Genomic DNA, 27,366 nt, shown 5'->3' with positions numbered 1-27,366 from the left:
AGAACTCACTCTGCAAAGCCGCCCTGAACCCGCAGTGCCCACCCCACCAGCAGGTGCAGGGCCCTGGGAGCAATAGTCCCTCCCGCTCTGTGTTCCCAGGACACACTCGGGCTCTGGTGTCAGGGGCTGGCCTGCACCCAGGGCCAGAGAGCAGGTCTGGTGCCAAGGGCCCCAGGTGGGGAGACCTGCCATGGAGGGGCACCTGAGGGGCTGGGAGGGGGTCAGCAGTCTGGACGAGAATCAAGGGGAGGGTGGCTAGATGCCCTTAGAACACTAGGGTTCCTGCAGCGCACTGCGTTTTTTCAACCCCCCAAATTTTCATTATAGTTTTCCCCTAACATGCAGACTTTTTTAGACCTTTGGCACTGAGACTGTTTGCTCGTGAGTTTCCAGGAGTTGTACAACAATGAGCAAACAGAATAGGTAGCAAACTTTGAGTCAGCAGGGAGCCTTGTGTCCTTGGGGAAGGGAATGATCTAGAAGGAGAGGCTGGGCAGGACAGAGTAAGGCAGAGAGTAAGGCCTAGGAGGAGGTGAGATGAAGATCTGACACAGGGCTTGGGGGAGGGGGGCAGGGGTGGACACGGATTCCCTAACAGCAAACGGGACTGGCTCCCATCCTGCCACAGCACAGAGCCAGGCTCCCCACAAGAAGGTGACAGGCAAGGACATCACCAGGCCAAGAGGAGATTCAACCACCACCACAGCCTGAATGACAAGTACTGTTTATTAGCTACATGAATGGGCCCAGCCATGGGTTGAGCGCCGTCCCATGGACCAGCAGAGATGAGCACGGTCACAGCCCCTTCTCCACCCCGGAGTCGTGTCCAGTCATACACTCTGGTAGAAAGTCTCTGTATGGAACACAGGGCACAAGTTCCCTTCGTTGGGCAGGGCGTCTCTCCGAATCACAGACGGTCCCCTCTCGGAGCGGCCAACAGAGTAGCTGGAACGTTGTCAAATTAAATAAGCAACCACAGGAGTTCCCAGGAGCCAGGGCTGGGGGTCTCTGGTCCCAGCAAAGGTGTCTGAGAGGCAGGCCTTGGCTCCAGGCCTCCATGGGGCACGTGGCCTCGGATCAAACTGGACTGGGGCTGACACAGCTTCGTCACCATTTAGGAGACTGTCCTTCGAACTTGGCAACGCGGAAATTTACATCAGGCCTTGTATGACCTTGAATGAACCTACCAATCTCCAGAATAATTTCAGCAAAGACAAAAAACAAAAAAACAAACAAACCAGAGGGACTCTGGCCCCAGAATCCCTCCCCACGGGAAAGATGAAGGCACAGAGCTTTTAGCCAAGTTTCCCAATATCATTGGCGTTTAGAGAAAAGGCTGGTCACGGCCACAAGACCAGCACAGAAAGAAGCAAAGGCAGTAGAGTTCACGTGACTACTTTATATTAAAGTTTATTACATCTGGAAGATCTACTGTACAGGGAAAAACCCATTGGATTAAGCAGAGTTTTGCCAAAAGCAAAAGACTATCAACTCTTTGGAATATTCCTGATTCCAGCCCAGAGTCGGGCCACAGGAGCTAATCAAAGTGAACCTGGTCCTTCGTGGGGCAGCTCAGTGGCAGGTAGGGCCAAGACCCCTCTCGTCACCTTCCAGGAGAAAGTGTCCCCCAGAGATGGCATCAAAGGAAGGGCTTGGTCCTCTCTCCTCGATCCCCAAGCCTGAGGCTCCAGGATTCAATTCTCACACAGGCTTCCCAGCATGCCAGCCACTTGGGCCATGGCCCTGGCCCCGAGTTCATGGACACAGGCATGACTGCTCAAAGAGGTGACCACCCACGGCAGCCGGGATGGGCCAGCCCACCAACAGGACCACCCAACAGACATTCCATACCCTGTTGCACATGTGAGCGACAAACTCAAGAGACAACACACGAACTAAGCCTATATGTTGGCTTCTGGATTTGGTTCTCCTAGTCAAAAAAAAAAAAAAAAAAAAAAGTCTTCTTAACCCTGATGCTATCTCCTGACCATAGATTAGGGAAGCAGGATGGGGGATAACCAAATCAACTTACTTAACTTACCTCTGAAGTAACAAAGTCTACTGGGCTATAAACAAAGAAACTAGAGGAAACATGTGCAAAAACAATTTGACATCTAAATTAGACCTCTCCACAAAACAAAGTGAATTCCGACAGAGCCCTGACCTCCTGTCCCCACCACTCAGCGGGACACACCCCTAGCCAGGCCCGCTGGTCTCTACCAGTAAGTGCTACAGACATGTCAGCCCTCCCACAGCATCTTCCAGCCATCCGGGTCCCGGGCAGCGGGGTCCCCTTCTCTCCAGAGCTGGGCCTGGGGACAGGCTGCTCCGGTTTGGAGAAACTGAGTCAGCGTGGTGGGCTGCCAGGTGCCGGCTGTGATGGAAAGGTCAGTCATACGCAAGAAAGCCCTTGTGCCCAAGTCTCCAGGCAGAAGTCAGAGAAGCGGAGACGAGCCCTCTCCCCGGCACGTCCAGGACTCCGCGGGAAGGGAGCCGCCGGCGGGGCTGGGTGCGCCAGGAGGGTGGCGTGGTGGAGGAGCGCAGGGTCTGCAGTTCTTCACAGAAAAGGCAAGTGGGGGCCTAGCGAGTGGCAGGGGGAGGGGGAGGCATCCCCCCATCAGGCGTAGAACTCCTCCTGCTTGCTGGGCTTCTGGTAGGCCCCGCCATTGGCTTGTTTCGGCTCCTCCAAGGAGTAGCTGCCCTCGTCCTTCTTCTTCATCCGGTACAGCATGAAACCCACCAGGCACACAGCAAAGATGAGTCCCACGAGGCCTCCGGCAATGACCCCTGGGGCGGGCGGGGAGGACAGAGCTGAGCTCGGCTGCTCCTTGGGCTGAGTGGCGGCCCCGCCAGGGCTAAAGACAGCCCCCCGCCCCCAGAGCAGCAGTTTGTCCCCCATCCTACCCACCGGAGAGAAAACTCACCTCCCAGCACTTCCTTCCTGTCCAGGAGGCCCTGCGAGGCTCCCGTGGCCCCAGGATCCCCTGGGGGCCCATTCCGCTGGCCAGGTTCCACAGTGGCCCCGGCTGAGTTCTCCGCGGACACGTCAAAGGTGAAGTCCTAGGGGAGGGCAGGTATGGGATCAGGTTTGGGCGACCACAGCTAAAGCTGCATCCAGGTCCACTTCCAGCTTCCCTGGTCACCTCTGCCACCAGCTCAGACACACCCAAACCCAGGTCCCTCTTGCCACATCACACTGGACCCTGCTGGACTGTGGCAAAGGTATCCCATCAAGTGATATAAAGCCCACGTTTTTATGTGAAAATAAATAGGCTCATTTTAGTGTAAAGTGTAACATTACCATGATGCTACAAGACGAAAAATAAGACCTGGTAGAACTTTCACACTCGCCGCAGAGGCGTACGTTTTAGGAAGCCCTCTCTTCGGGGATCTTGAAGGGCTCTTTTGCACTGGTCTCGTACTTAGTCTGTCCCGCCCTGGGCTCAGCCCTGGGGGCAGGGGAGGATGGGACCTCAGGACCCTGCCTTCACTGTGGGATTACGACGTGCTCACAGGGCGTAGGGGGTTGGCCGTGCCAGGTGTCCAGGCCAGTGCCCCCCACCCAATGCACTGTGCCCCGCCAGGCACTAAGGGCCACCCTACCCACTGGCCACCCAACGTCCCAGGAAATGCAGAGGACGACAGCGGGCCGACACCCACCTGCTCCTCAGAGTCCTCCCCTCCTGGGAGCTGGGTGGAGGCTTCATCCTCAGCAGCCTTCTCAGTGGCAGAAGAACCTCCATCCTCCACGCTGGGAGCCTGAGGCTCGGGCTGACCGTGACCTGTGGGAGCTGAGGTCTCGTGGTGGTCAGGCTGCACGTCCCTGTGGGGATGGGAGGTGGCAGGCCCCTGGGCCGTGGTGGCTCTGGCTGTTGATGCCCGGTGGGTGGTTGGGTGCAGCGTGGTCTCACTGGGTGGGTGGGTGGCCTCCTTCTCCTGGGCGGTGAGGCCAGGTTCCACCTCTGCCAGGAGCACCACCCCTCCCTCCTCAGGCTGTTCTCCAGTCGGCAGGATGGAGGTGGAGGTGGAGGTGGCGGAGGTGGAGGTGGAGGAGGTGGAGGTGGAGGTGGCGGTGGTGTCCGGGCGGCTGGGCTCTGGAGCCGTGGGCATGGCCGTCAGGAGCCCCTTGTCCTTCCAGGTGGAGGGGGTCTGCTGTGACAAGGTGATATCTGGCAGAGCACCTGCAGGGCCAGAAGCAAAGCGTGCGAGCTGAGGGAGGCCCCTGAACATCAAGACCAGCCAAGCTCAGGCCATGAGGAAGGCCTGGCCAAGGACCCGAGGCTCTGACTTCCAGGCCAGCACAGCAAACCCCTCCTCCCGTGAGAAGCTGTGTTTCCTGGGGTAGAGCTGGCTAAGGCGAAACTCAACTTTGGAAAATGAACTAGGAAAGCTGCCCTTTTCTGCTGCACGTGCCTGGGGACAGCCTGGTCTCTGGAGCCATCTGAGAAGGGATCTTTCCTGCGACCGCCGAAGCCCGCTCCCTGGGTGGGGGCATCCTTAGGGGCCTGAACGCCATATCCCCGTACACACACCTCTCTGGCCCCCTCCCTGATCCACCTGCCCTCTCCCCAGCCTCCCAAGTACAGAGGCCTGTGTCTTACGTCCTAGCTCCCGGGCCCCTGCCTAGGCCACTTTCCCCAGGGATGACCATAGCCCTCTTCTGAGGTCTAGTTCAAGAGCACCTCCTCAGAGAGCCTCCCTGACCACCTCTAGGCTCAAGGATTTCATTCCCCCAGGGAAAGGGAAAATAGGGAAGATAAAGAAACATTTATACCCCACTAGGCTCTGCGCAGCCTAACAGCTCCCAACAACCTTATGAAGTCAAGATGTTATTCCCATTGTACAGATGAGGAAATAGAGGCTTGGAGAAGTCAAATCACCTTCCAAAGATTGCCCAGTGAGTTAAAAAGGAGAACACGAGCCCAAGTCTGTTTGCAGCAGGCAGCCCCCAGGACCTCGTGGAATCCACACCCTTCCCACCTCAACCCACACATGTTTTCTCCTTGCAGCAGGGTGCCCATTCTCTTCCTTAGCCTCACCCTTCTGGCCCAGCTATGGGCGCTGTCTGACCACCACCCCCAGCCCACGGCCTGCTGCCGTCTTGGGGTGGAGCCCTCATGCCCACTCACCTGCTCCCGAGCCAGAGAAGTTGTCAGAGTCATCTCCAGAGCCATCCTGATCTTCGGGGGGCACATTTATAGCCACAGTTTGCTGGAAAATGATCAGAAAAGAATATGAGTGGAGGTTTGGCTGGGGCCCTGCTATTCTGGGGTCCCCATCCTAGGTAGCTGAGTAAATCATGCACCCCCCCTGCTCCCCAAACACACACACCACTACACACAGCACAGGAAGGAAGCCCTCGTGTGTGGCTCTGGAACCCTCGGTTCCGGGCTGCCCCTTGGTTCCCTGCCAACACACACACACCCCCTAGAAGCTCAGTCTGCTCAGGGCGCCCCACACCTCTCAGAGGAGCAGACAGACAACACCACTGGTGGGAACAGAGACTGTGGCCCCCCTGGGACCAAAGCCCACCCTACACTGAGAATCAGGTCCTGGGGGCCACTGACCAGGGAGCTTCAGGGTCCAAGAGTGGGGCTTTCAAGGGCACCCCGGAACAACATCACAACCACCTGGCTCCAGGAAGGCCACCTCCAGGCACGCTGAGCACCAGGGTGCGGGGACACCGAGGGCCCCATGGCAGGGAGGGGCAGGGATGAGCGCAGGGTGAGTTGCCTGTGCTGAGGCAGGCCTGGCCACGATGCTCCTTCCCACACTCAGCCTGTTTTCTCATCCACTGGAAAAACTGGGTCCAGACCCACTTGGGGAAGGAAGGACAGGACATCCATCAGCCTGGGGATAGATGAGGCTGATCTAGAAGGGACCCTGCACTAAGGAGGCAAATGGTCTGTGAGCCTGGGATGGGCCCTGTGTGCAAAGAGCCGCCCCAGGGATGCTGCCTGCCTGGCCAAGCCTAAGAGGCTGCAGGTGCCAGACTGCAAACATATACCCAGGCCCTGAAGCAGGGGCTGTGCCAGCAGGGCCAGGCAGTGGGACCAGGCGGAGGTAGCACACACCACACACAGCCGAGCTGGCCTGCGCGGAAACCCGGCGGCTGGGGGGACCACCCCCACCCCTAACACTGGCTCCAGGACAGCAGATGGGGAAGGGAGGACCCAGCAGCCAGGTGGTGGGAAGAGTAGCCCTAAGTACCCTGTTCAGCAACAAGACTTTGACCCAAATGACCCCGTGCTGCAGTCCCAATGTCAAGGGCCAGAACAAAGAACGAATGAAGAAGCAGGACAGCATAGTTCAGAGCACATGGGCTCCGCAAGGCCCCCTGACCTCTGCCACTTACTAGCTGAATGGCCCTGAGGACATCATTAAACCTCTTACGGCCTCAGTCTTCCCATCTGTAAAATGGGGACGGCAGTAATATCTACATCCCAGGACTGTTGCAGAAGTTTAATGAGGTTATGCATGAAAAGAACCTAACAGAGCCTGGTTCGCAGTAAGGGTCCCACCAACAGTGGTGGCTGCTCTAAGCTGGGGAAGCAAGAGCCACTCAGCCTGGGGAAGAGGATTCTGGGGCCTGTCTAGGAAGAGGGGGAGTGGAGGTTGGTAGGGTTTCAGGAGAAGAGGGGGCAGAAGGGAGCCAATTCATGGGTAGCTCTGTGCAGACTTGTCAGAGGGCAGGCCCCGCCCAAGGCTGGGCTCCAGGGAATGGGCCTCCTCAGCCCGAGAGGCCTTGCCAGGTCCTGGCCACGGGCCACGGGGCCTCCCTCTTGAGTGGAGCAGAGCAGGGAGGGACAGGCAAGACCTTTGGTCTCCTGAGGCAGAGCTGGATCAGGTGGAGGCTCCACCCAAGGGCCCAGGTCAGAGAGAAGCTTCAGAAACGTGTAGAAACCGTGAGGCTTGAAATACCACTGGGCTTCCTTTGAAAGTACAAAACGCACACTGTACCTCCTCCCCTCTCCACCGCCCCCCCGCCCCGCAAGAGAAAAGTTTTGGCCGCAGCAGGGCCTGTATGAGCTGCCACGGCCCATCCACCATGCACAGTCACAGCCCCTGGCCTCCAGCTGCACCTCAGGCCACATCCTGTCTGTACTGTCCCCAGGTGGCACTTCAAACACCTGTCCTGCCTCCACGGAGCTTCGATCGAAGCTGACCCTCGCCTCCCCAAAGCCTACCCCCTCCAGTAACAAAGAACATCGTCCCCCAGGCAGGCGCAGAGTGGGTACCCGCACCCTAACATACCCCCGCCCCAGGCCCCGGCAGATGCTCCCAACAGGGCAGCTTGAGGGGGACAAGCATTCAGGGGACACGCCCCACCCACACTCACCAAGACCCCCCTTCACTTCGCCCAACACCCTCGCAGCTCTGGAGGAGACCCTAGGCGGCAGTGCTCCAATTCCCAGCCTTGGGCAGAAAGCTGGACCTGGAGCAGGGGGCCAGGGCCGCAGCCATATCAGCCTTGGCTGCACACTGTGAAGCAGAAGCCAGGGTCCCCGGGCCCAGGCCCTGTTTCACAGACGGGGGCACTGAGGCCTGCAGAGAACACAATGCACCAGGACCCCGTCCACCCTGGAGGCACCGCCCAAGATGCAGGCAAAACCAGGGAGGCCCAGCCTCTCACCTACACAGAGAGGCCCCAACAGGTTAGCAGTTTCCCGAGAGAAGGGCTTCTCTCAGGACTAGATAAGACTTTGGATCTGCCCAGGCCCTAGAAACCATTTGTTCCCTCACCTTATCGCAGTCTTGTTTATACAACAAGCTCTTAAGCAAACACCTTCTCCCCTGAAACCAGCTCCCAGGCCTCAGGGCAGCCTCTCCCCTTTGGGGCTGGGTCTCCACCAAGGGGAGAGGCTGTAGTGATCTCCCAGACCTCCAGCTTGAACCTCCAGTGGCAGGCTCAGCTCCCTGGGGAGGAAGTTCGCAGAAACTGCTGAGGTTGAACTTGGATCACCAGGTGCCAGCTGACTCTGGAGTTTGGGGTGAGACTTCCGGTTTCACCAGCAGGACTGCTGTGCTGCGAGCCTGTGGTCAGCTGCCTCCAAAGCCCCATATGGGGCTCTCCTCGGCATGGCCTCTGACACTGTTCTGAGACCACACGGCCACAACTCAGGGATGCCAGGGGTGGGTTGGCCCAGTTTGGAACCCACTTCAAACAGCCTGGGAAGACAAAGGCGAGCCAGCTGTGCCTTTAATGGGGCCCTTTAACCTCTGTAAGGCCCAGGAAAATCAGTTTTTTGTACAACAAATCAAAAGCCGTATGAGAAGGTCTAGATGTTCACACCTTTGGTCTGCTCAAGGCAAAGGCCAATTTGGTCCTTCCCACACGCAGCACAGACCCTGGAAGCCCAGGGCCTGAAAGGCCAAAGCCAAATGGTCCCAAATTGTTTCTAGGGCCTGGGCAGATCCAAAGTCTTATCTAGTCCTGAGAGAAGCCCTTCTCTCGGGAAACTGCTAACCTGTTGGGGCCTCTCTGTGTAGGTGAGAGGCTGGGTCTCCCCGGTTTTGCCGGCATCTTTCGCTCAGGTCGGGGGGCAGACACGTGGAGCCTGGGGGACAAGGAACACGAGAGGAACGGCCAGCCCATCTCATCTCAGCCACACTGGTCTCCGGGCCACACCTGGGGCGGCGTGAGGAGGACACCCCGAGAGAGGACCTGGGGTCAGGGGTCTGGCGGAGCAGGAAAGGGAGTGTGAAAGGAGGGAGGCCTTCTCTGACACTGGAAACATTTTCCATCCCTTTCCTACCATTATCCTTTGATTTGAGGCAGGCAGGGCTGAGATCAGCATCTCCCGGAGATAAGGGCGAGGGTCTTGCCAATGGTCACCGGGCAGTGAAGTATCTGCAGACTTGCAGGCAGTGTTTGCTCCCTTCACCTGCCATTTCTCTCCCTCCCCTGCCCCGAAGGACCACCTTCCCTGATGGTCCAGCTGTTTTAAGGGAAACTTGCCTAAATCTCCTCAATGCACTGCAGGCCCCAGGAGCCATGGGATGAGCATGTCATCCTCAACAAGTAAGAGTTCCTGGGCTTCCCTGGTGGCGCGGTGGTTAAGAATCCGCCTGCCAATGCAGGGGACACGGGTTCGAGCCCTGGTCCGGGAAGATCTCACATGCCGCGGAGCAACTAAGCCCATGCGCCACAACTACTGAGCCTGTGCTCTAGAGCCCGCGAGCCACAACTACTGAAGCCCGTGCGCCTAGAGCCCGTGCTCTACAATGAGAAGCCACCCACGCACCACAACGAAGGGTGGTCCCCACTCAGCGCAACTCGAGAAAGGCCCGCACACAGCAACGAAGACCCAATGAAGCCCAAAATAAATAAATAAAATAAATAAATTTTTTAAAAAGGCAAACCATTAAAAAAAAAAAAAAAAAAAAAAGAGTTCCTGAGCCCTGCCAGCAGCTGAGACCAAGATGCCAGCCCAGCTTCAGAGGTGGAGAGAGGATGGCATGGACAAGCAGGGTCAGGGCTACTAGGGGCTAAGGGTCTCCATCACCAGGTTGTCAGCCATTCCCAAGAGCATGTTGGGAGTCTGTGGGCAGAGGGCTGGCAGAGAAAGCTTCAAGAAGGCAGCCTCAAGCCCACTCCTGCCATCGCTCACCCCACACTGGCCATAGGAGGGCCACCTCCATCTGAGCAGACCTCTGCCCAGGCTGGCCCAGGAGGCCTGGGGCTGTGTTGCAGCATCCCTCCAAGACACCTTGGGCATAAGCATGAAAGTTCCTTGGGAGGGTCACAAGTCAGGATACCAAGTGGGCGTCTCAGAGATGTTCAGGTGAAGGGCTTCTAACTCCAGGCTGACTGAAGAGGTTGCCTGTCTGACCCCTGACCCCAGCACCCCATCAACCCGCAGCCGTCAGATCCAAAGACCTGTGGTTTCCAACCCACACCCTGAGTCACTAATGTGTTACCCACTGCTTGATCTAAGTGATGGATAAACACAAATCCTTTAAAAAGCATTACTGAAGGGACTTCCCTGGTGGCGAAGTGGTTAACAGTCCGCTCTTCCAATGCAGGGGGGCCTGGGTTCGATCTCTGGTCAGGGAACTAGATCCCACATGCATGTCGCAACTAACAGTTCACATGCCACAACTAAGGAGACCACCTGCCGCAACTAAGACCTGGCACAACCAAATAAATAAATTAAAAAAAAAGAAAAAAGCATTACTGAGGTCACATGCCAAAAGTACAATATCACGCAAGGTCCTTTGATAGCAAAGAGAGTCTTCAACTTCAAAACTCAGGGGACCATCATCCAGGGGTTTTGGGGAGAAGAGAGGGTAAGAAATGGTCTTGTCTTGGCCTTGGTGAGCTCCCAGGTATAGCCCCCACTCCAGGACGCTTCTGGAAGGGCGAGCTGCACAGGCTGGGGTACAGAGGGTCACCCCACTGGGGACGCTAGGGCCGGCAGATGAAGCCTCCAGCCAGACCCCGGAGAGGTTAGGACAACGTTCAGCCCTGAGTCACAACTTCGGTGACGCTGGGGCCTCACTGGTGTGGCAGCCTCTGCAGCAAAGTGGGAAAGGGAGGTTTAGGTATCTGTTGGTTGTAAGGCTTGGATGTGGCGACAGAAGCCCTGGCTGCCGTGGTGGGAGCTCAGTCACTGAATCCACAAGGATAAAGAGCTGCCCCTTGTCACAGTGCCCAGGTCACAGCCTTTCCCAAGCAGCCAGCCTTGGTGCCCGCGCTGGGGCTGAAGACAGCGGGTGGAGGGTAGGGGCCCAAGTTGTTCCATGAGCCCAGGCTGAGGAGTCTAAAGGCAGGTGGGCCGCACAATCACACCAGGATAAACGCTCCTCGTTCCCATCCCACCAAAATCCCACCCAACAGCAGGCATTCTCGGGAGGCTTAAATGAGATTCATGGTTTTTTAAAATCTTTTTTACCCCCCTCGGTTTCCTGGTCAGATCTATAGATCTAAGGGAAAAGAACTGATTCCCCCAACCCCACACAACTCTCGGGGGCTGAGGTGTCTGGGCTACAGAACCTCAGCCTTTGCCCCTGACCTGTGTATCAAGATGCCAAACTGGCCAAGGTGACATTCACACCATCACCTGCCTCCAGGCCAGGGGCTCTCTTCTTTGGGGTCCCTAAGCATCACCAGGAGACCGTTGGAGATGAAGTCTTCCAAGCTCCATCCCTGAGGCTGATTCAGTGGGTTTGGGGCAAAGGCCTAGGACTCTGCACGTTGTAAGCTCCAGCTCCTGTAGGTGGTCTGCAGACTGCAAGTGGAGAACGACAGTCTGGACAAGAGAAGGCCTCACCCAGAGTGGCCTGGGGGCTGGGGGAGGCGAGACCCCACCCCCAGCCCCACTCAGGTCCAGTGTTCAAAGAAGAGGTAACAAGTAGCCCCGAAAACAAGTCCTAGGGACAAAGTGATCCGAGAAAGTTCTAGAACATTCTCTCTACATTTCTGATACATCCATTCTCTATAGTCAGTACACCGTAGTGCCTGCCCGGTCTGAGGAAGAGGCCTCGCCGCAGAGCTGGGAGAACCCCTCAATTCCCAGTAGTGCTAGAAACAGGAAACAAAGAAAAGCAACACTCGTCTGTCCTGAAGCTGAGCTGAGCCTCCATCCTGCCTGCCCGGGGCTGAGCAGAACCTCCTCGATTCTCCGGGTAACTCTCATCCCGTCAGCTGGCCTGATGCAGTGACCAGGCTGAAACCAACAGGAGCCGCACAGAGCCGCTGATGCCCTCTCTCGGGGTTGGGGGTGGGGGGGGCACCACCAACGAGGCCAAGGAGCTGAGAGGGGATGGGGAGCTGCAGAGCTTCGGTGTGATCGTCCTGGGGTGCCTGCCCGCCTAGGGGTGGCAGGGGAAGAGAATGTTACAAATACCCAGCCCACTCCCGTGGCCCACCAAACGCCCTGGTGCCTGGCAGCAGTGGGGTTTGTGACTCTGCCTTCCCTCATCGGAGGGATCATTTGCACTCCCTCCCTCAGCCCTTGCTAACACGGCCTAAGCACGGACCTGAGGGGCCAAGCAGGCCAAAGCATCTTGGATCAAGGGTCTCTGGGAAAGGACCAGAGCTAAGGATGCCGGGGGAAGAGAGTCCTGACCAGGGGGGGCCACCCCAGGCGGAGGTCCTGCCCTACTGTTCCCTTGCTGGGGGACCTGGGCAGCTCTCTGCCTCTCACTGGACCTGGCTCCCGCCTGGACGACACAAGAGGCTTGGCTGAAGAGCCTAAACCCTCTCAGCGTTCTGACAGGCTAGGCTGGGCCCTGCGGCCCCAATTCCTTACCAGTGAGGCCAGAGTGGCGTGGGGGTGATAAACTGGCCACAGATGGTCATGGCGGGGTGGGTGGCAGGGCAGGACCGCAGCCCAGGGCCCAGGAAGACGCTGGGCTCCCCCTAGCCCAGGAGATGACGGAGAAATCACTTCCTCTCTGAACGCTGCTTTCCTCACTTGGGAGCTGCCAGGGAGGCCTGCCGAGGCCACTGAGGAGGCCCGGATCTCCTGGCTTTGGCCTCAAGACCCTGAAATCTTCCCCCCACCCCCTCTACTTCCGGGAGGGAGGGGCCCCACCGGTGCCTCGGGGCAGCACCAGCATTTCCTGGCCTGACAGGCATGGTGATTTATCAGCTCACCAAGAACCAAGTCAGGCTGGGACCTGCAGAGGGGTGATGGGTACAGCTCAAGGCGGGAGGGGCCCGGGAACAGACAGGCAGGGAAGAAGGGGCTTCTTCTGCCCTCGCCCTGAGAACGTGCATCGGTGAGGGCACCCACAGGGGCCCCTGAGGAGGAGCACCTTTCAGGGGACCTCCTGGGCATGCACCCTTCCCCCCATACACACACACACACACACACACACACACGACCCAACCTCAGCTGTTCCCACCCTGCCCCTAGGAGACAGACTTCACTGCTCTGGGGGATTCCAGGGCAGGGCCGGGGTGCAGGGTGCCATCCACACTTGGCTTAAAGACCCTTTGCAGCAGCGTTTCCCAGGGCACTGCACGGCAAGGTTTTCACAAGGGAAACCCGAGGTCAAGGTCATAGAGCCTTTCTGCCTTGGAGTATCCCAGGGGTCAGGCTTGCGTTGAAGGAGGGGTGATCCTGGCAGCCAGCTCCAGCCCCGATGCCCAAGCCAGGTCAGAGCTGCCACCAGCAGCCCCGTACCCACCCCTCCGGAGAGCTGGCGCCTGCCTCACTGCCCGCGTGCCGAGGCTCGTCTTAGAACAGGCCCAGCTGAGGGCTGGGTGTGAGGCCAGGAGCTGGAAGACCAGTTCCTCTGCTTTTCCCCACCTGCCAGAACCTGGGCCAGGCAGGGTAGGATTCCACTTGGGCACTGAGCAAGGCCGCCTGGCCCGGCCCAGCCAGCCTCTGTGCCCAGCACTGTCCTGGGAGCCAGACAAGGGCTGGCCAGGGGAGAGTGACCAGACCTGGTACTGGAAAACCTGGGCTCTATTTCCAACTTACTGGATGACCTTGAAGAGACCTTGCCTCAGGGTGCCCTTCTGCACGACAGGGGCTTGGCCAAGAGGTCGAAAGGGGGGTCCGAGTCCCAAGTCTGTGGGTGGGGACTCACGGCCCGCCCGGGAAGGGCAGCCAACCACCAACATGGCACTCAGCAGGGGGAGGACCCGCAGTGGCAAGTGGGGGGAGGGGTACTTGATCACAGTGACTCGGAGTCACCACTCTCCGCTTCCCAAGGGCATGATGGCCTAGGCAGGATGCTGGAGATGTCCCACATCAAAGTGACTCTGGAGATGGCAACTGTCAACCCACGGGGACAGAATGAGCAGCCTAGGCCCCCAGAGCCTCTTCCCCCCCACCCCCGCCCTGGCTGTCCCAACGAGACAGCTAAGGCCAGAAGCTCATGGCAGGATCCCCCAGTCGGACCCCACGAGGGCCCCTGGAGCTGCTCTCTAGCTGATTAATCCCCAAACTCCTCCTGGCTTGGGGGCCTGACACGTCTGGCATAGGGGCTTCTAGAGATATCCTCCCCCTGCTCTGGCTAAATAAAGTGTCTTCAAGTTTCAAGGAGGCAGAAACTTGCAGCTTTTGACACACCTGCAGCCACTGGTCAGGGCTCCAGCTGTGTGTATGCGGAGGGAGGGGAGCACTTTATCCTCCAGATCTCCCCAGCAGTGTCCGTGAAGTTACAGAGCATCCTTTTTAAGATGAAAATGACTCTGGGAGGGCTAAGGGGTGCTAGTCACTGACACCAGAGCAGAAACTAGCTCTACGGGGGAAGGGAAGCTCCGGAACTGGGGCACTGGGGATAGGCAGGGGCTTTGGAAGATGGGAAAGGATTGCAAAAAGGAGGCTGAAAGATGCCAAGAGCAAATTTTTTAACCTGTGTCAGAATGTGGCTGCCAGCCAACCCCATACCCAAGAAAGAACGACGAAATTCCCTTTGCTCCTGCTTAAGCCACAGGTGTACATGGCTTCTCCTCCCACGTCCAGAAGAATAATGGGCTAGTCTGGGAACCTGCCTCTGGGATAAAGTACGATTCAGACCAAGTAGGCACTGAGGCTGCTGGAGCCCAGACAAAGACAAAGGAAGGTCAGAGTGTCCTTGAAGGGGTCCAGCGGCAGAGCAGAGCTGGTACTTTCCGGCCTGAGTGATGGAAGGCAGAATTTCCTGTGAAGGCCAGGTCTGAATAGGCTGGGCCTGTTCCCCAGATTACTGGTGGGACCCCCACCAATAAGAAGCAAAGCAGCCTGGGCCCCTTCACTGTCAGCCTGCCCTCCTCCAGTGGCTTCCTGATGGCTAGAAGGTTCGCACAGCTTCAAATGTCCGGCACTGAGTTCCCAGGCCCTGGCAGCCTCTGCACACAGTAGGTGCTAAGGCAGTTAAAAGGAGGACTGTGGATGCAGCCCCAGTCTTATGAACTCAGAGAAACCCCAGAAAGGGGAAGAAGCCCTAACATCTGCCCAGGGCTCAGGACAGTCATGGGGCAGAAGTAAGAACCCAAGGATCTGACCTGGGCTGGGGGGGGGGGGGTCACTTGAAAAATAGAAATATTGGAATTAGGTCTTGGGGGGAAAAATAGTAATCACGGCTAATATGTCTTGAGTACTATGTGCCAGGTACTAGTCTAGGCACTTTACCTGAACGAATTCATTTACACCTCATGATAACCTTAGATTCTAGTACCAAACCCACCTTACAGATGAGAAAATTGAGGCAAAGGGGACGAGTCATCTGTCCCAGGGCACACAGCCACTGAAGTGCTTAGAGAGGGGGTCTGGGGCCAGGAAGTCTTGCTCCAGCAGGCATGCAGTTAGCCACTCCATCACAGGGAGGACTGCGGGCTCTCTGACCCTCAGGGAGAAAACAGCCATCATTTCCACTGGAGGCGGCACAGGAGAAAGTGTAGAAGGAAGGAGGACCCTGGGGTGGGGGTGGGGCCCTCGAGGTGGGGCCCTCCCCCTCCACCCTGCAGCCTAGCCCCACTCCCACTCCAGGGCACCCCTCAGTCTGCAGTTCTGGGCACAGGCCATGGGTCCCCCACAGCCAGGGGGCCCTGCTCAGCTGGCCTGAGACCCCCCTCAGGTGCCCCGGCATCTGGCTTCACCGGGCCTCTTCCCACTTTTTACCAGCCTAGCCCACACCTCCTCGGGGCAGGAGCCGGCCCCTGGCAAAGGCTCAGGCAGAGGCGAGCAAAGTCTGGCCTGACAGAGAAGGCTCATATTTCTGAGAAGGGGCAAAAGCCGTGTTTGTAGGTCCTGCTACATCAGCACCCTGGGGTAAGACCAGTTGGCCATTCACACTGAGTGACGACTACACAGGTCAGGTCAGGCTGTGCCCCTCCCCCCAGTCACAGCCACGGGGGGCTCTCCCCAGGGGACTCCCTAAGCAGCGTCAGCCCCAAAGCTCTCCCAGACTTGCTCCTCTGAGCCCAGACAAGGAAGAGGCTCCCAATCACACCACACAGGTTATTCCACAGGATCTCTTCAAAAGCCCTCCGAAGCAGGACGTAAAAAATCCCATTTTACGTGTAAAGAAACTGAAGCTTCGAGGCAGGTGACGAAACCTGCCCAGGATGCTCCGGGGAGGAAGCGGTGGAGCCTGGTAATGACGTGGGTCGCCCAGACTCCACGTCCTGTGCTCTTCCGGCCTCCGCACAACACCTCTCTCTGCGCCAGCCCCAGGTGGGACTAACCAAAGCAGACTGACCAGCCAGTTCTGGGTCCCACCTCGCCTGCCCAGGCCCAAGGTTTCAGGACCCCAGACGGGGCCCCAAATCCACTCCACAGGCAGGCAGACTCAGACATTCAGGCTCCAGCTGCCGCCACTACCCTGGGAGGAGAGCTGGACCAGGGCATCCACTGGACGCCCAGCCCCTAGATGAGGCTCTGGAAGGATGATCTTGTTCCACAGAGGGGTGGAAGGGAGAGGGGGTTAGGTTGGGGGTTTTCTGCTATTCACACGATTCCCAGAACCCAGGTGGCCTCAGCCACTCCTTCAGAGTCACCATGAAGACCTCAGGGCCGACTTCCTGGCCTGAGCCCTCCCAGAACTTTACAACAACCAGGCCTGCCCCAGGGAAACTCTGCACCTATGCTCACCCTCCGACCCCTGTCCCCTGCTCCCCAGTGCCCGTGGGGGGCAGGGAGGAGAGGCAGGGGCAGCACCCGAGGATCTCAGCTCAGCCCCAGCGGGCCCATTCTCCCAGCCCGCAGGCCCTGGCCAGCCTGGAGGTCGTGCTGCCCAGGCCCTCCCCCCACGGCATCCTGGAGGAGTGTGGTCACCAGGGACAGCAGTATGGCCCCCAGCGGTTTTCTCCGGGAGAAGCTGGAGTGACCTCAGCCTCTACTATAGTCTCAGAGGTTCCTGAAACACCCTGCGAGCCCAAACTTGACCACATGTCCATCCGGGACACTCCCCAGAGATGGGACTCCAAGGCCCTGGACAGTGTTGTGGGCAGCAGGGATGTTGAGAAGCTACTAGAAAGAAGAGGCAATGCACTCTGTGCCCCTGCCATGGGACTGACACAGTCAAGTCCCCAAACAGGTCAGACGCGGCCAGGGCATCAGACGTGACGTGGAAACAGCAGTGCAAGTCCTCAGGTCCTCCTGAGGCCTCCTGGGGCCCAGCACGTGCTAGGAGCTGGGGTGGACGAGCCACCTCGGCCCTCCAGAAGTTCCCCTCCACCTCCCCACGCCCCACCCACCCTGGGCCAGGCCCCAGAACCCCATCTCCTAAGCCTGCTGGGGGGCAGAAGGCACCCAATGAGGCCCAGCATGGCCACAGGAAGCCTCAGGTAGCCCAAGCGGGAAAGGTTGTGAATTCAACGTTCCGTGGTGGGACAAGTCTCTGCACTGCTCCGGAGACGAAGGGAGCCCAAGAGGGGCCCCAGAGCAGCATTGGCAGTCTCCGCCACTCCCGCTGCCTCCATCGGGGGGCCCCCTGCCCTAACACAGAAAATGCCCTGCCTTACGGCCTGAGTTCCTGATTTGAGGGGCTCTGGGATGAACCCTTTCTCAGGCTGAATGACCGTTGGTGGTCACTGCCCCCCTGGCCTGTCTGCACAGACCGACCCTGCTGTCTGGTCCCAGTGACGGCCACCCTCTCTTACACGCGGCCCCGGACCAGGCGCGGACCCCTCCCCACCTGCTCAGGGCTGTGCACACGGCAGGCAGCCAGCCAGGCTCTGGGCTTTAGATCTGGTCAAGCCAGGTAGGCTTCCCAACCCCCCGCGCTTGCTGCAGAACTCTCCTGAGGCAGCAGGAGCAGAGGCAGGCCCCACCCAGACGCCACCAGCCCTGTGACACAGCCACAGTCACCAACATCCAAATGCGTGACCTCGCCTCTGCCTCTCAGCCGCACTCCCATTTCACACGCGGACTCACTGAGCCCAAGAGAGGCCCGTGCCCAGAGTCACTCGGCAGTAAAAAGGGTCGGGCTGGAAGCCAGGCCCCCGAGCCCTAGTCTTGCCTCACACACAGTGCGCTCAGGGGCAAGCTGGTTGGATGAGTCTCAGGGGAGGATCTGTGGGCCTGGCACCATGACTCAGCCGAGGAGTGGAGCGATAAGCACGCCTGCCCGCCCAACTGCCACAACCTGCCCGCTGCGGCTTCCGTTCCTGAGGATGAGCGGACCTGGGGCAGGTGGCCAGGAGGCCTGGGCGTGTGCAGAGAACACCACCCGGCCCTCACCCCCAGCCTGACCTTGCCCAGGGGCCTCCATCCACCTCTGGTTCCCACACTGAGCCCTAAGTCCACCCCTTCCAAGAGCAGCCTGCCGCGACTTCCACCCCACAGATGAGCCCTCGGGCAGGCAGTGCTCCCTCGAGTCCCCAGAGGAATAATGTTGGAGGATTCTGAGCCCCCGCTGGGTCCCCCCAGGGCCACGTTCACCCTCCCCAGGACAAGGTCTCTTTGCAACCACATGGCTGTTAGAGCTGAAGCAGATAAGAGGGGCCCCTTGAGTGCACAGGGGAACTGAGACGCAGAGGGGCACGGACCTGCCCAAGTCATACCATGGAGAATTAAACTGAGACTAGGCGGGACAGGGGTCCTGGCCACCCTTGTCTGTAGGAATAACTTCCGCACTCTTCTAAAGCCAGGGATAGAGGAAGAGCTGCAGTTAAAAAGGGAGGGAGGGAGGAAGACAGCTTCCTGGTTTCTGAGGAGGAAGTTGCAGACAGGTGGTGACCAGGTTTCCCCAAATCTCAGAGTGCAGCCTAACCTGCGGGGAAGCCCAGTGGGGAAATCGACGGGCCAGGCAGAGCCCAGCCATAGCTGCAACCCATGCAGCGTGCACGCGCACGCACGGCCTCTCGTGGGGCTGCAACCCTCAGGTGAGTCACTGGGCAGAGGAGTTTCTTCCCAGGGCTGAAGGCCAGAGGAAGAGCAGCCTCTCCATATAATTAGGCAGCACCACAGAGCCATAAACGCGGGAGAGAGACCCTCAAGCCTTCCCCCTCCTGATCCGACGGCCCCGAGCCCCACGACTTGCCCAGTGCCTCCACAGCCTTGAGGCCCTGCCAGACCCCCTGGCTCCCCAAACCCACAACGGCATGACAGGCAGCAGGACCCTTTCCAGAAAAAGCTTAGCCCACCCTGGCCCGTGCCACCCCTCCTCTGCACCACTCCCCCGCAGGGGACCAAGCCCCAGGGAGCTGACCAGGTGCCCCTGCCTTGGACCTGGAAATGCAAGGGACTTCCTAGGGCTGACTCCCCACCCAATGTCAGCATCCCAAGGACAGGCAGAGGTGGTAACACAACACAGATAAAGCCAGCGCTTCTGGGGGGGCAGTGGAAGGGGCTCCCCACGTCCACCTGGAGCTGGAAGTTGCATAGTTGCTGAAGTGACCCCGAGCGCAGGGTCGTGCCTCTGTGGGTGAGGGGATGCCCACACGCCTGCCCTCTCTCCGCACTGCCGGGGCACTCATGGCCGCTCAGAGGGAGGTTCCAGAATGCACGCCCAACCTCTGCCAGAACAGCTGAGAGGGAAATGACACCGCACTGAATCTGTTCCAGGGTGCAGGATCCTGGCGCCAAAAGCCCTCTTTCCACAGACTCTGTTAATCCCCTTCCCTCTCTCTAGACACACTTACACAGGCCCTCAAGGGGGGGCTTTCAACCCAAGACTCCAAAATTCGTTGCTGAAAAGAAGGAGGAAATCAGGAAATCGTTTGTTCTGTAAAAATCCCAGGGTTCCAGGACTAGAACTCATTTAATGACAATTCCTCATGGCTGCTCTTGCAGCGGTGGCGGGACCTGGCATTGAAGGGGCCGGGAGGTGAGCCCAGTACAGGAGCCACGAGTCCTGGGTTCTGGTCGCCCCACTGGGGCCACGGTGCCCAGCTTCGAGGCTTAAAAAAAGATCTACTAATTCCACAAATGTCTCCCCAGTGTCCATGATGAAAGTCAGTGCAGGCTGGTTGTTGCCCTGGGGACAAGCACAAGGGCAAACCTTGCTGGTTTCAGCCAGTCTCCTATGCCGGGTTCATGGGGGAGACTTGCCAGTCCTTCAATTTCTTCACGCCATACACATATGCACACACGTATGTACAAATCCTGGTTCTCCCACGTCGGCCCCTTGTAGGGGCTCACCTCTGCAGGCCTCATCCACAAAATGGGGACAATGACATACATGGTAAAGGTTTGGGGTAAATATGAAATAGGGATGCAGGAAAAGCATCGAGCACCCAATAGCAGGCACTCAGTTAAAGGTGATCCTGGACTTCCCTGGTGGCGCAGTGGTTGAGAATCTGCCTGCCGATGCAGGGGACACGGGTTCGGCCCTGGTCTGGGAAGATCCCACATGCCGCGGAGCAACTAGGCCCGTGAGCCACAACTACTGAGCCTGCGCGTCTGGAGCCTGTGCTCCTCAACAAGAGAGGCCGCCGATAGTGAGAGGCCCGCGCGCCGCGATGAAGAGTGGCCCCCGCTTGCCGCAACTGGAGAAAGCCCTCGCACAGAAACGGAGACCCAACACAGCCAAAATTAAATAAATAAATAAATAAATAATTTTAAAAAAAAAAAAGTCAGACCTAGGCTTTAAAGTGTCTTTAAAAAAAAAAAAAAGGTGATCCTAATTCTATCGACAGCTAACATTCCTCTGGCGTTTTCATTAGCAAACACTTTCACACCTTCATTATGAAATGAATACGCAAATAAGAATGACAAGGAGAACAGGTATGATGTTCTCTTTACACAGGACATCAAGACTTGGCTGTGAAGTGACTCGCCTGAGACTACGTGGTAAATTAGTGGTGGAGCAGAGACCCAATACCAGGGCTCTACCTCACCCAAAGCTGTTTCTGGCCTGCCAAACAGTATGGGTACACTGCCACCCAAATAAAACACAGTGTGAAAACTAGAGACAGGGCCCAAGCTAAGAATGAGAGCCCTTCGCAGTGGTTGAGAATCCATCTGCCAATGCAGGGGACACGGGTTCGAGCCCTGGTCCGGGAAGATCCCACATGCCGCGGAGCAACTAAGCCCGTGCGCCACAACTACTGAGCCTGCGCTCTAAAGTCCATGAGCCACAACTACTGAGCCCACATACCACAACTACGAAGCCTGCGTGCCTAGTGCCCGTGTTCCGCAACAAGAGAAACCACTGCAATGAGAAGCCCGTGCACCACAACGAAGAGTAGCCCCCGCTCGCCACAACTAGAGAAAGCCCGCGCGCAGCAACGAAGACCCAACGTGGCCAAAAATAAATTAATTAATTAAATAAATTAAGGAAAAAAAAAAAGGAATGAGGGCCCTTGCCAACCAGGATTTAGACGGAGTTAGCCTTACTGGGTCCAGGCTACCCGTGACTGGCAAGTCATTTACAACTTCAGCCAGGTGGAAGAACTTGGAACATGGGGTCATCATCAGGTGCTTACTCCAGAGGTCACTGACATCTGTTCCCCTAGGGAGCCCATAAGCACCTCCCTTGACAGCCTCTTTGTTATTCTAGGTACTATCAGGACACCACAGAGGTCATTGCTCACAGGTGAGACCCTTACTCAGCGCTGAAAACTCTTGTCTTAGAAATAATTCTAACAAATCTGACTTGTTTCTTAGTACAGCTGGAGAAAAGTGCCAGTTAGAACTGAACTGAAAAGCCGCTTGCTATACTTAGGCCCACAAATGTCACTTTTGGCTGCTATCAGACAGGGATGGAAGGGGAAAAAGAGCAAACCAGAATTCCAAGTGCACCAACAGAAGGGCACCAGGCCCAGGGGGAAAGTGCTCTTCACAGCTCAATAAACCCGGGAGACAAACGCCATAACCTAACATGGTGACAGCTATGAGGACCCTGGCATCCAGAGATTAAACTATGCTTAGTACTCTTTTGTTAATAAAGGAAGGGAAATAAATATTTCAGAGTCCCGCCCAAAGTAAGAATATTTTTGAGGGTAATAAGGATTCTTAGCTTCCTGAAAAAACCTGGATACCAAGGATACCTCATTCTCAAGAGACTTCAGAATCCAAAATTCTGCGGCAATAAAAAAAGATTCCTCTATAAACTACTCCAAAATTCAAGCTTTTCATTAATTCTTTCCAGGCTCCTCTCCCTCCCTTCCTTATCCCTCTCCCCACCAATCTGGGTTAATGAGGTTTTATTGGAACCCACTATGAGCCACAGGTAGAGACTTAAACCAGCCCCACCCTCCCTGTGGAGCTCAAGCCAGGAGTGACATCACCTCCAAAAGGCTCTGAGCCCAGGCGGAGGAAGTTAATGCCTCCCCCAGCCCCACCCACTCCGCCAGGCCGTCGGGAAATGTCTCTACTAGCCCCCATAATTAAGGCAAAAAGGGATTTTCTGCCTTTCAAGAAAGAGAAGAGAGAAAGAGAGGAAACAGCAAATAACTTTCCAGAACAAGCAATTTTTCTTGCATGGCAAAAACAAAAGACCATGGGAATCTCACACACACACAACCACACGGAAACTTCTTTAGACAAACCTGTTCTCGTCTCTTGGGAGTGGTTTTGAGCAACCTCCTGCCCTAGCAGCCTTCCCTTGTCCAAAGTCAGGCGCCCAGGATCATACCCTACCTCACTGATCCCCAGGGGATTCTGACCTGCTTCCCACTGGGGCCAAAGTGAACCCTGGGAGAAGCCAGATCTCTGCAACCAGTGGACACCTTCTCCTATTTCAGCAAATCCCACTGCCTTATTTCTTTTAGGAAGAGAGTAGAAGAGGACTCTGGGAAGGTATTTTATGCCCCCACTTTGAACCAAATATAGACAGCCACTGTAAAAGGGAGAGGACAGGGCTGGGAAAGAGAAAACAAACTACACTTAATAAACAAACAATCAAACAAACAAAAACCTAAGTTCTGAGCCAGTGTCTGACCCCAAAGCTTAGTGCTTTCAGGCTCAGCTCAACCACCCCCTCCAGGAAGCCCTCCCACCACTGCAGCTCTAAAGAGCCTCCCTCCCTTCCTCGTTTCCCCCTTGAAACTCAACTGCCCTGCCTTTCCATAATGTATCACATTTTCTAGGGTAGAAAAAAAAATGCAGCATCTGCTCCTTCCCAGCACACAGAAAAAGTCCGGGAAACGCGGCCCACAGAGAATCTCTAATCCCATCTGCCTCCCCGTGTTAAAAGGCGCTCTGGGATCCCCGCTCAGGAATGCCAGCCTCACCTAAGGCAAGCAAAGGAACCACCACCAGCACTCCTGATTCTGGCTGGAAATAGGCGGAGCACTGCTGAGGCCCCATCTTGTGCCTGGAGAGAGTGGGGCAGCCAGGAAAGGCCAGGTGGGCCAGGGAGGTAAGCCAAACACCTTCACCCTCTTCTCCAGAGTACTAACTATTGGTTCAAGGTGCAGTCTGAATCCCACAGAAGCCATGCTCTTCAAGAGTGAAGGAGAAGCCAGATGCCAACTTCTTGGACCTAGAAGCCCGGAGTGCTATGGAGACCCAGCTCAGAAATCCTGTCCTTCCCCACGGCTCCCCCAGATAGGGCACCCCACATGAACACTCCAACTCATCAGCAGTTCAAGCGGCATTAGGGACCCTTTCCTGGACTCCAAAATGTTTCCAAGCATAACAGTCACCTGGGAAGCAAGGAGGGCACTTCACATATCAGCCTGAAAAGCACCTCACCTGAGCCAGACCCTGCAAAATACCGCAAGGCTCTCAATAACTGGGAGCTACTATTATTATGGAGGGACCCGCTTTCAGAGGGTTGGCGTTGCTGAGGGACTTGTCCAGATAATACATTATAAGTGGAGGACCGGAGTACCCACTCCCGGCAGCCGCTCCTTCCCCTCCTCCCACGTGCCTCCTTTTGCCAGAGCTAGGGAAGTCGAGCCGTCCAGATGTGGTGGCCAGAGACTGCCACTTCCGGCACGGGAAGAGCCCCTTGGTCCGCACCTCCCCTCTCCATCCCGGGGGATGGCCGACCCGGCCCGCGGGGAGGACCCCGGGACTCTAGCAATGGGTGTGGGGACTCGGGGGTGGACATGACCACCCGGCGGCCAGGGGTGACACCTGGCGGCAGCCCAGGTCCCAGCCCATATTAGGGACGGCGCTGCGGGGCGGTTCCCAGGAAAGGGTTACAGGGGCCGAGAACAAAGCGCCCCCTTTGGGGAAGGCGGGCCAGCGGACTGCGGCTGAGGCGGGAGATCACTTTCTGGAGACCCTCGGGATGCTCTTTGTCGGCCAGGTCCCTCTTCAGAGGGGACTCACCCCTCGCCAAAGGTGGATGCTGGAGTCCTACCCAAAGGCCTCCCCCCCCCAGCCTCGGGCTCCACATTTGTCCCCCTTTTCCTCCAGCTCCACTGGGCGGGCCAAGGGACCCGCCTTCCCTCGGCGCGGCTCCAGCACAAAGCCAGGCCGGGGGAGGGGAAGAGCCATTCGCGGGTCCACTCTCGGGGAAGCAGCCCGCGCGCCGCGGCGGTGCCCAGCGCCGGCTCGCGTCCCTCCCCGGGCAGCACAACTTCAGCAGCCCAGAAGTTGGGTTCTTGCGGGTCTCTAGCATTCCGGGGCCAACTTCCCGGAACCTCCCTCTACCAGCTCGGCCCGGCTCCTCTCGGGCAGCCAACGGACAGCCGAGGACCCCGCCTCCGCCCGCCCGCCCGCCCCAGTCCCCCTCGCAGCCCTGGCTGGGGCTCCTTAGCGAACACGCCCGCCTGCTCCCGCGCCGACACCGCTGCGCCCAAACTTGCCTCCGCCCGAGGGGCCAGGAGCCGGGGCTCGGCGAGTCTGGTTTGAATTAGGGTCCGCGGACGGGGCGTAGTTGCCGCGATCACCGCATCCTCCCGGGTCACGGGCGGGGGAGCCGGCCGCCGCGGCGCCCGGGGTGACCGGGTGGGAGCCGGCGACCCCAGGCGCCGCCGCAGGCTGGCGGGCTCCTTCGCCTGTGGAACCGTTTTACCTAATTGAGCTCGGAGCCCCGGCGCAGGTTCCGCTCCACTGGGCGCCGCGGGCCCCGGGTCCCCGCCCCGAGCGGCGGCACCCGTGCGGCGCCCCCCGACGGCGGAGGTAATTGGGGCGGGAGCCCTGATTTCGGGGCTCCGGGTACCGGGGCCCGCCGGGCTAGCGCGGGAAGAAGGCAAGTCCCCGCTTCCCCTCCCCCTCCACGTGCAGCCGCCGACATCGGCGGCTCTGCCAACCCCGGCTTCCCGCCGCCTCCCAGCCCGGCCCCGGACCGCACTCACCGGGAGGGCCGGCTGCAGGCGCAGCGCCAGCGCGCAGAGCCAGAGCCAGAGCGCCGGGCGCCTCATGCTGCCCGGACCGGCGGCTGGAGCGCGGCGAGCTGCGCGGGTCAGGGCTGCGCTGCGCTGCCCGGACTGCACGGGGCTCCGGGTCGGCTCCGAGGGTTGCGCTGCGCGCAGCTCCTTCGAGCGATGTCCAGCGCGCGGCTGGCTGTCCTAGGTGAGGGCTGCGGGATCCGCCGGCTGCAATCCTTTCTACGGCTGGATTCCTCCCCGCTCAGCTCGGCTCCCGCCTGCACCTCTCCCGCCGAGCTCCGCCTTATAATAAAGCCTTAGGCCCTTAGCCGTTGCAAAAACTAGCCCTCCACCCCCAGCTCTCCAGGTCCTGGGGCCAGCCCCAGTCCCCACCCCCTAGGACCCCGCCCCCTGAGTGGCCCGGCCCCTCAGGAGCGCCCCGCCCCCGGCCCGCGGTGCGTGGGCAGAGCCTCGCCTACCTCCAGAGCCACCTTCCCAGCTGGCCGCGGTTCCGGCGTTGCAGCTCAGGAGCTCCAAGGTTCCCGGGTGGTGGGGGCCGAGCGCACTCCTTTGCTCCCCGGCCCAGGGTATTGAGGCTCTGCCCGGGAGAGTGGCGGGAGGGGCGGCAGTTGGTTGTCGACTGTGGGCGACGGTCTGCAGCGCCCTCTGGGAGTGGACACCGAGCGCCCTCCAGGTGCGTGGGACTCCCAGATCCGGTCAGGAACACTTCGAGGCTGTGCGGGGCCCCGAGGTGATGGGGCCTTAAACGGATGGACCCTTCCCTGGCTGCGGATGGGGCTGTCAGCGCCCCCCATCCCTCCCCCCAGCACAGGTTCCCACATGCGCTCGCCTTCTGCCAGTATTGGGAACGCGGGGCCTTACTTTAAACAGCTGGACACGCTCAGGAGGGGCTGTTAAAAAATAAAAAATTTAAGAATCTCCGGTCACCTCCGCCTGCCGAGGCGGGGTGGGGAATTAAGAAAGGACTTTTCGGTGTCTCTATAGAAAGCAGTGCCCTCTCTCTTCATCCTCCGAGCTAAAAGGAAAAATACACGGCTTTGTGTCCAGGTGATCTCTGGCCTGCAGGTCTGAGAAGCACCACTGAGGTTCCTGCTCCTTCATGATTCCCGGAGAGGCTCCAGACCTCAGTCTTTCCATCACCAATCTGGAACCTCTGTGCAAAAAGACTATGGAAGACCTGCGGGTGTAGTGCAAAAGGCCCCGAAAGAAAGGGGGTGGGGGGAGACTTACCTGGCGGTCCAGTGGTTAAGACTCCATGCTTCCACTGCAGGGAAAGAAAAGGGGAAGAACCGGCGGAGCCCTGCCGGCAATCTGGTAGGCGGGAGAGATGGTGCCAAATGACCTTGGACCTGGAGACCAAAGATGGCGTCTTCCCCATCCGCCCTCCCCAGGCAGAGGACAAGGCCCGCCCGGTTGGCCGGAACTAGGAACCAAAAAGCCTCCTGAGGCGTCTTGGCCTCTTGGGCAGTCTCCCGTGTTTCTCTTTAAACGGATTAAACGTTCCTGGGTTTTGCAAGCAGGGACAATTGGCTGCGGGCCCCTGGATTCTTCTCCACCCACCCTGCAGGTTTGCGGTGAGCTAAGCAACTTCCTACGTCCCCATCTTATCAGCTCCTCCATCAGGCCACTAAAAAGTGATGCCCCACCCCACCCCCAAACAGCACTCAGCCCTGGTTTTGCCTCTGCTCCTGTATACTTGTTTGACTTCAGGCAGCTCTCCCTTCCAGGGTCTCAGTGTCCCCGGATCTGTCTATGAGGGACGACAGATCCTCATCCAGGTTCTTGAGGCCTGATGCAGGGTCTCTTAGTGCCTCGGTTTCAAGGATCGTCCAACAGCATGGCACCAGGCAGGGCTCCTCCAAGGAGCTCAGGGGGTCCTGGTGGGGTAAAATGCCCTTTAAGTAGAAGACTATGAAAAAAAAAAGAAGACCATGAGTGTGTCTGCCAGGGGGTGGCCCATGCTCTGAAGTCAGCTCTCTAGCCCTTTCAACCCAATATGGAGGAAAAGTAGGTACGTTTGAAATCTTGCCTTTCTCTAATGAACAAAATAAAGAAAATTGAGGTCAGGGAGCATTTGATGGAGTCTTTTTATATTATAAAAATGACCAGTTCACTGTTTCTTTCAAACTGAGTAAATTTGCCCCAGATCAATGTATATTTCTTTGGACAGATTAGGAAGAGGAGGGGACTCAAGGAGGACACTTAAACAGAGAAAGGAAGTAGAGGGTCAGGGCTTGCCTTGACCCAGCTGATTC

At 58.1% G+C, this 27,366-nt stretch overlaps 1 protein-coding gene across 1 annotated transcript; it reads right to left on the bottom strand.

Moving 5' to 3' along the window:
- Positions 1-712: 712 nt before the first annotated feature.
- SDC1 (syndecan 1) lies at positions 713-25,443 on the bottom strand. The gene is made up of 5 exons (XM_082358499.1): positions 25,079-25,443; positions 5,130-5,211; positions 3,661-4,181; positions 2,925-3,060; positions 713-2,787 (listed from the first exon to the last, which is right to left on the bottom strand). Exons 1-5 carry the CDS (start codon positions 25,142-25,144, stop codon positions 2,618-2,620), a joined length of 975 nt encoding a protein of 324 aa, XP_082214625.1. The 5' UTR covers positions 25,145-25,443; the 3' UTR covers positions 713-2,617.
- Positions 25,444-27,366: the final 1,923 nt, after the last annotated feature.

This window comes from Balaenoptera borealis, assembly GCF_965194805.1.
Source record: "Balaenoptera borealis genome assembly, chromosome: 15".
Taxonomy (NCBI): Eukaryota; Metazoa; Chordata; class Mammalia; order Artiodactyla; family Balaenopteridae; genus Balaenoptera; species Balaenoptera borealis.
Note: the sequence above shows the minus strand (reverse complement) of the source record. Positions and strands in the feature narration are given on the sequence as shown.

Coding starts and splice junctions, on each gene's coding strand:
- SDC1 (XM_082358499.1), bottom strand. CDS start 25,144: ATGAGGCGCCCGGCGCTCTGGCTCTGGCTCTGCGCGCTGGCGCTGCGC. Junction 3,061..3,660: donor GGGAGGACTCTGAGGAGCAG/GTGGGTGTCGGC, acceptor GCCCTCCCCTAG/GACTTCACCTTTGACGTGTC. Junction 2,788..2,924: donor CAGGAAGGAAGTGCTGGGAG/GTGAGTTTTCTC, acceptor CGCCCGCCCCAG/GGGTCATTGCCGGAGGCCTC.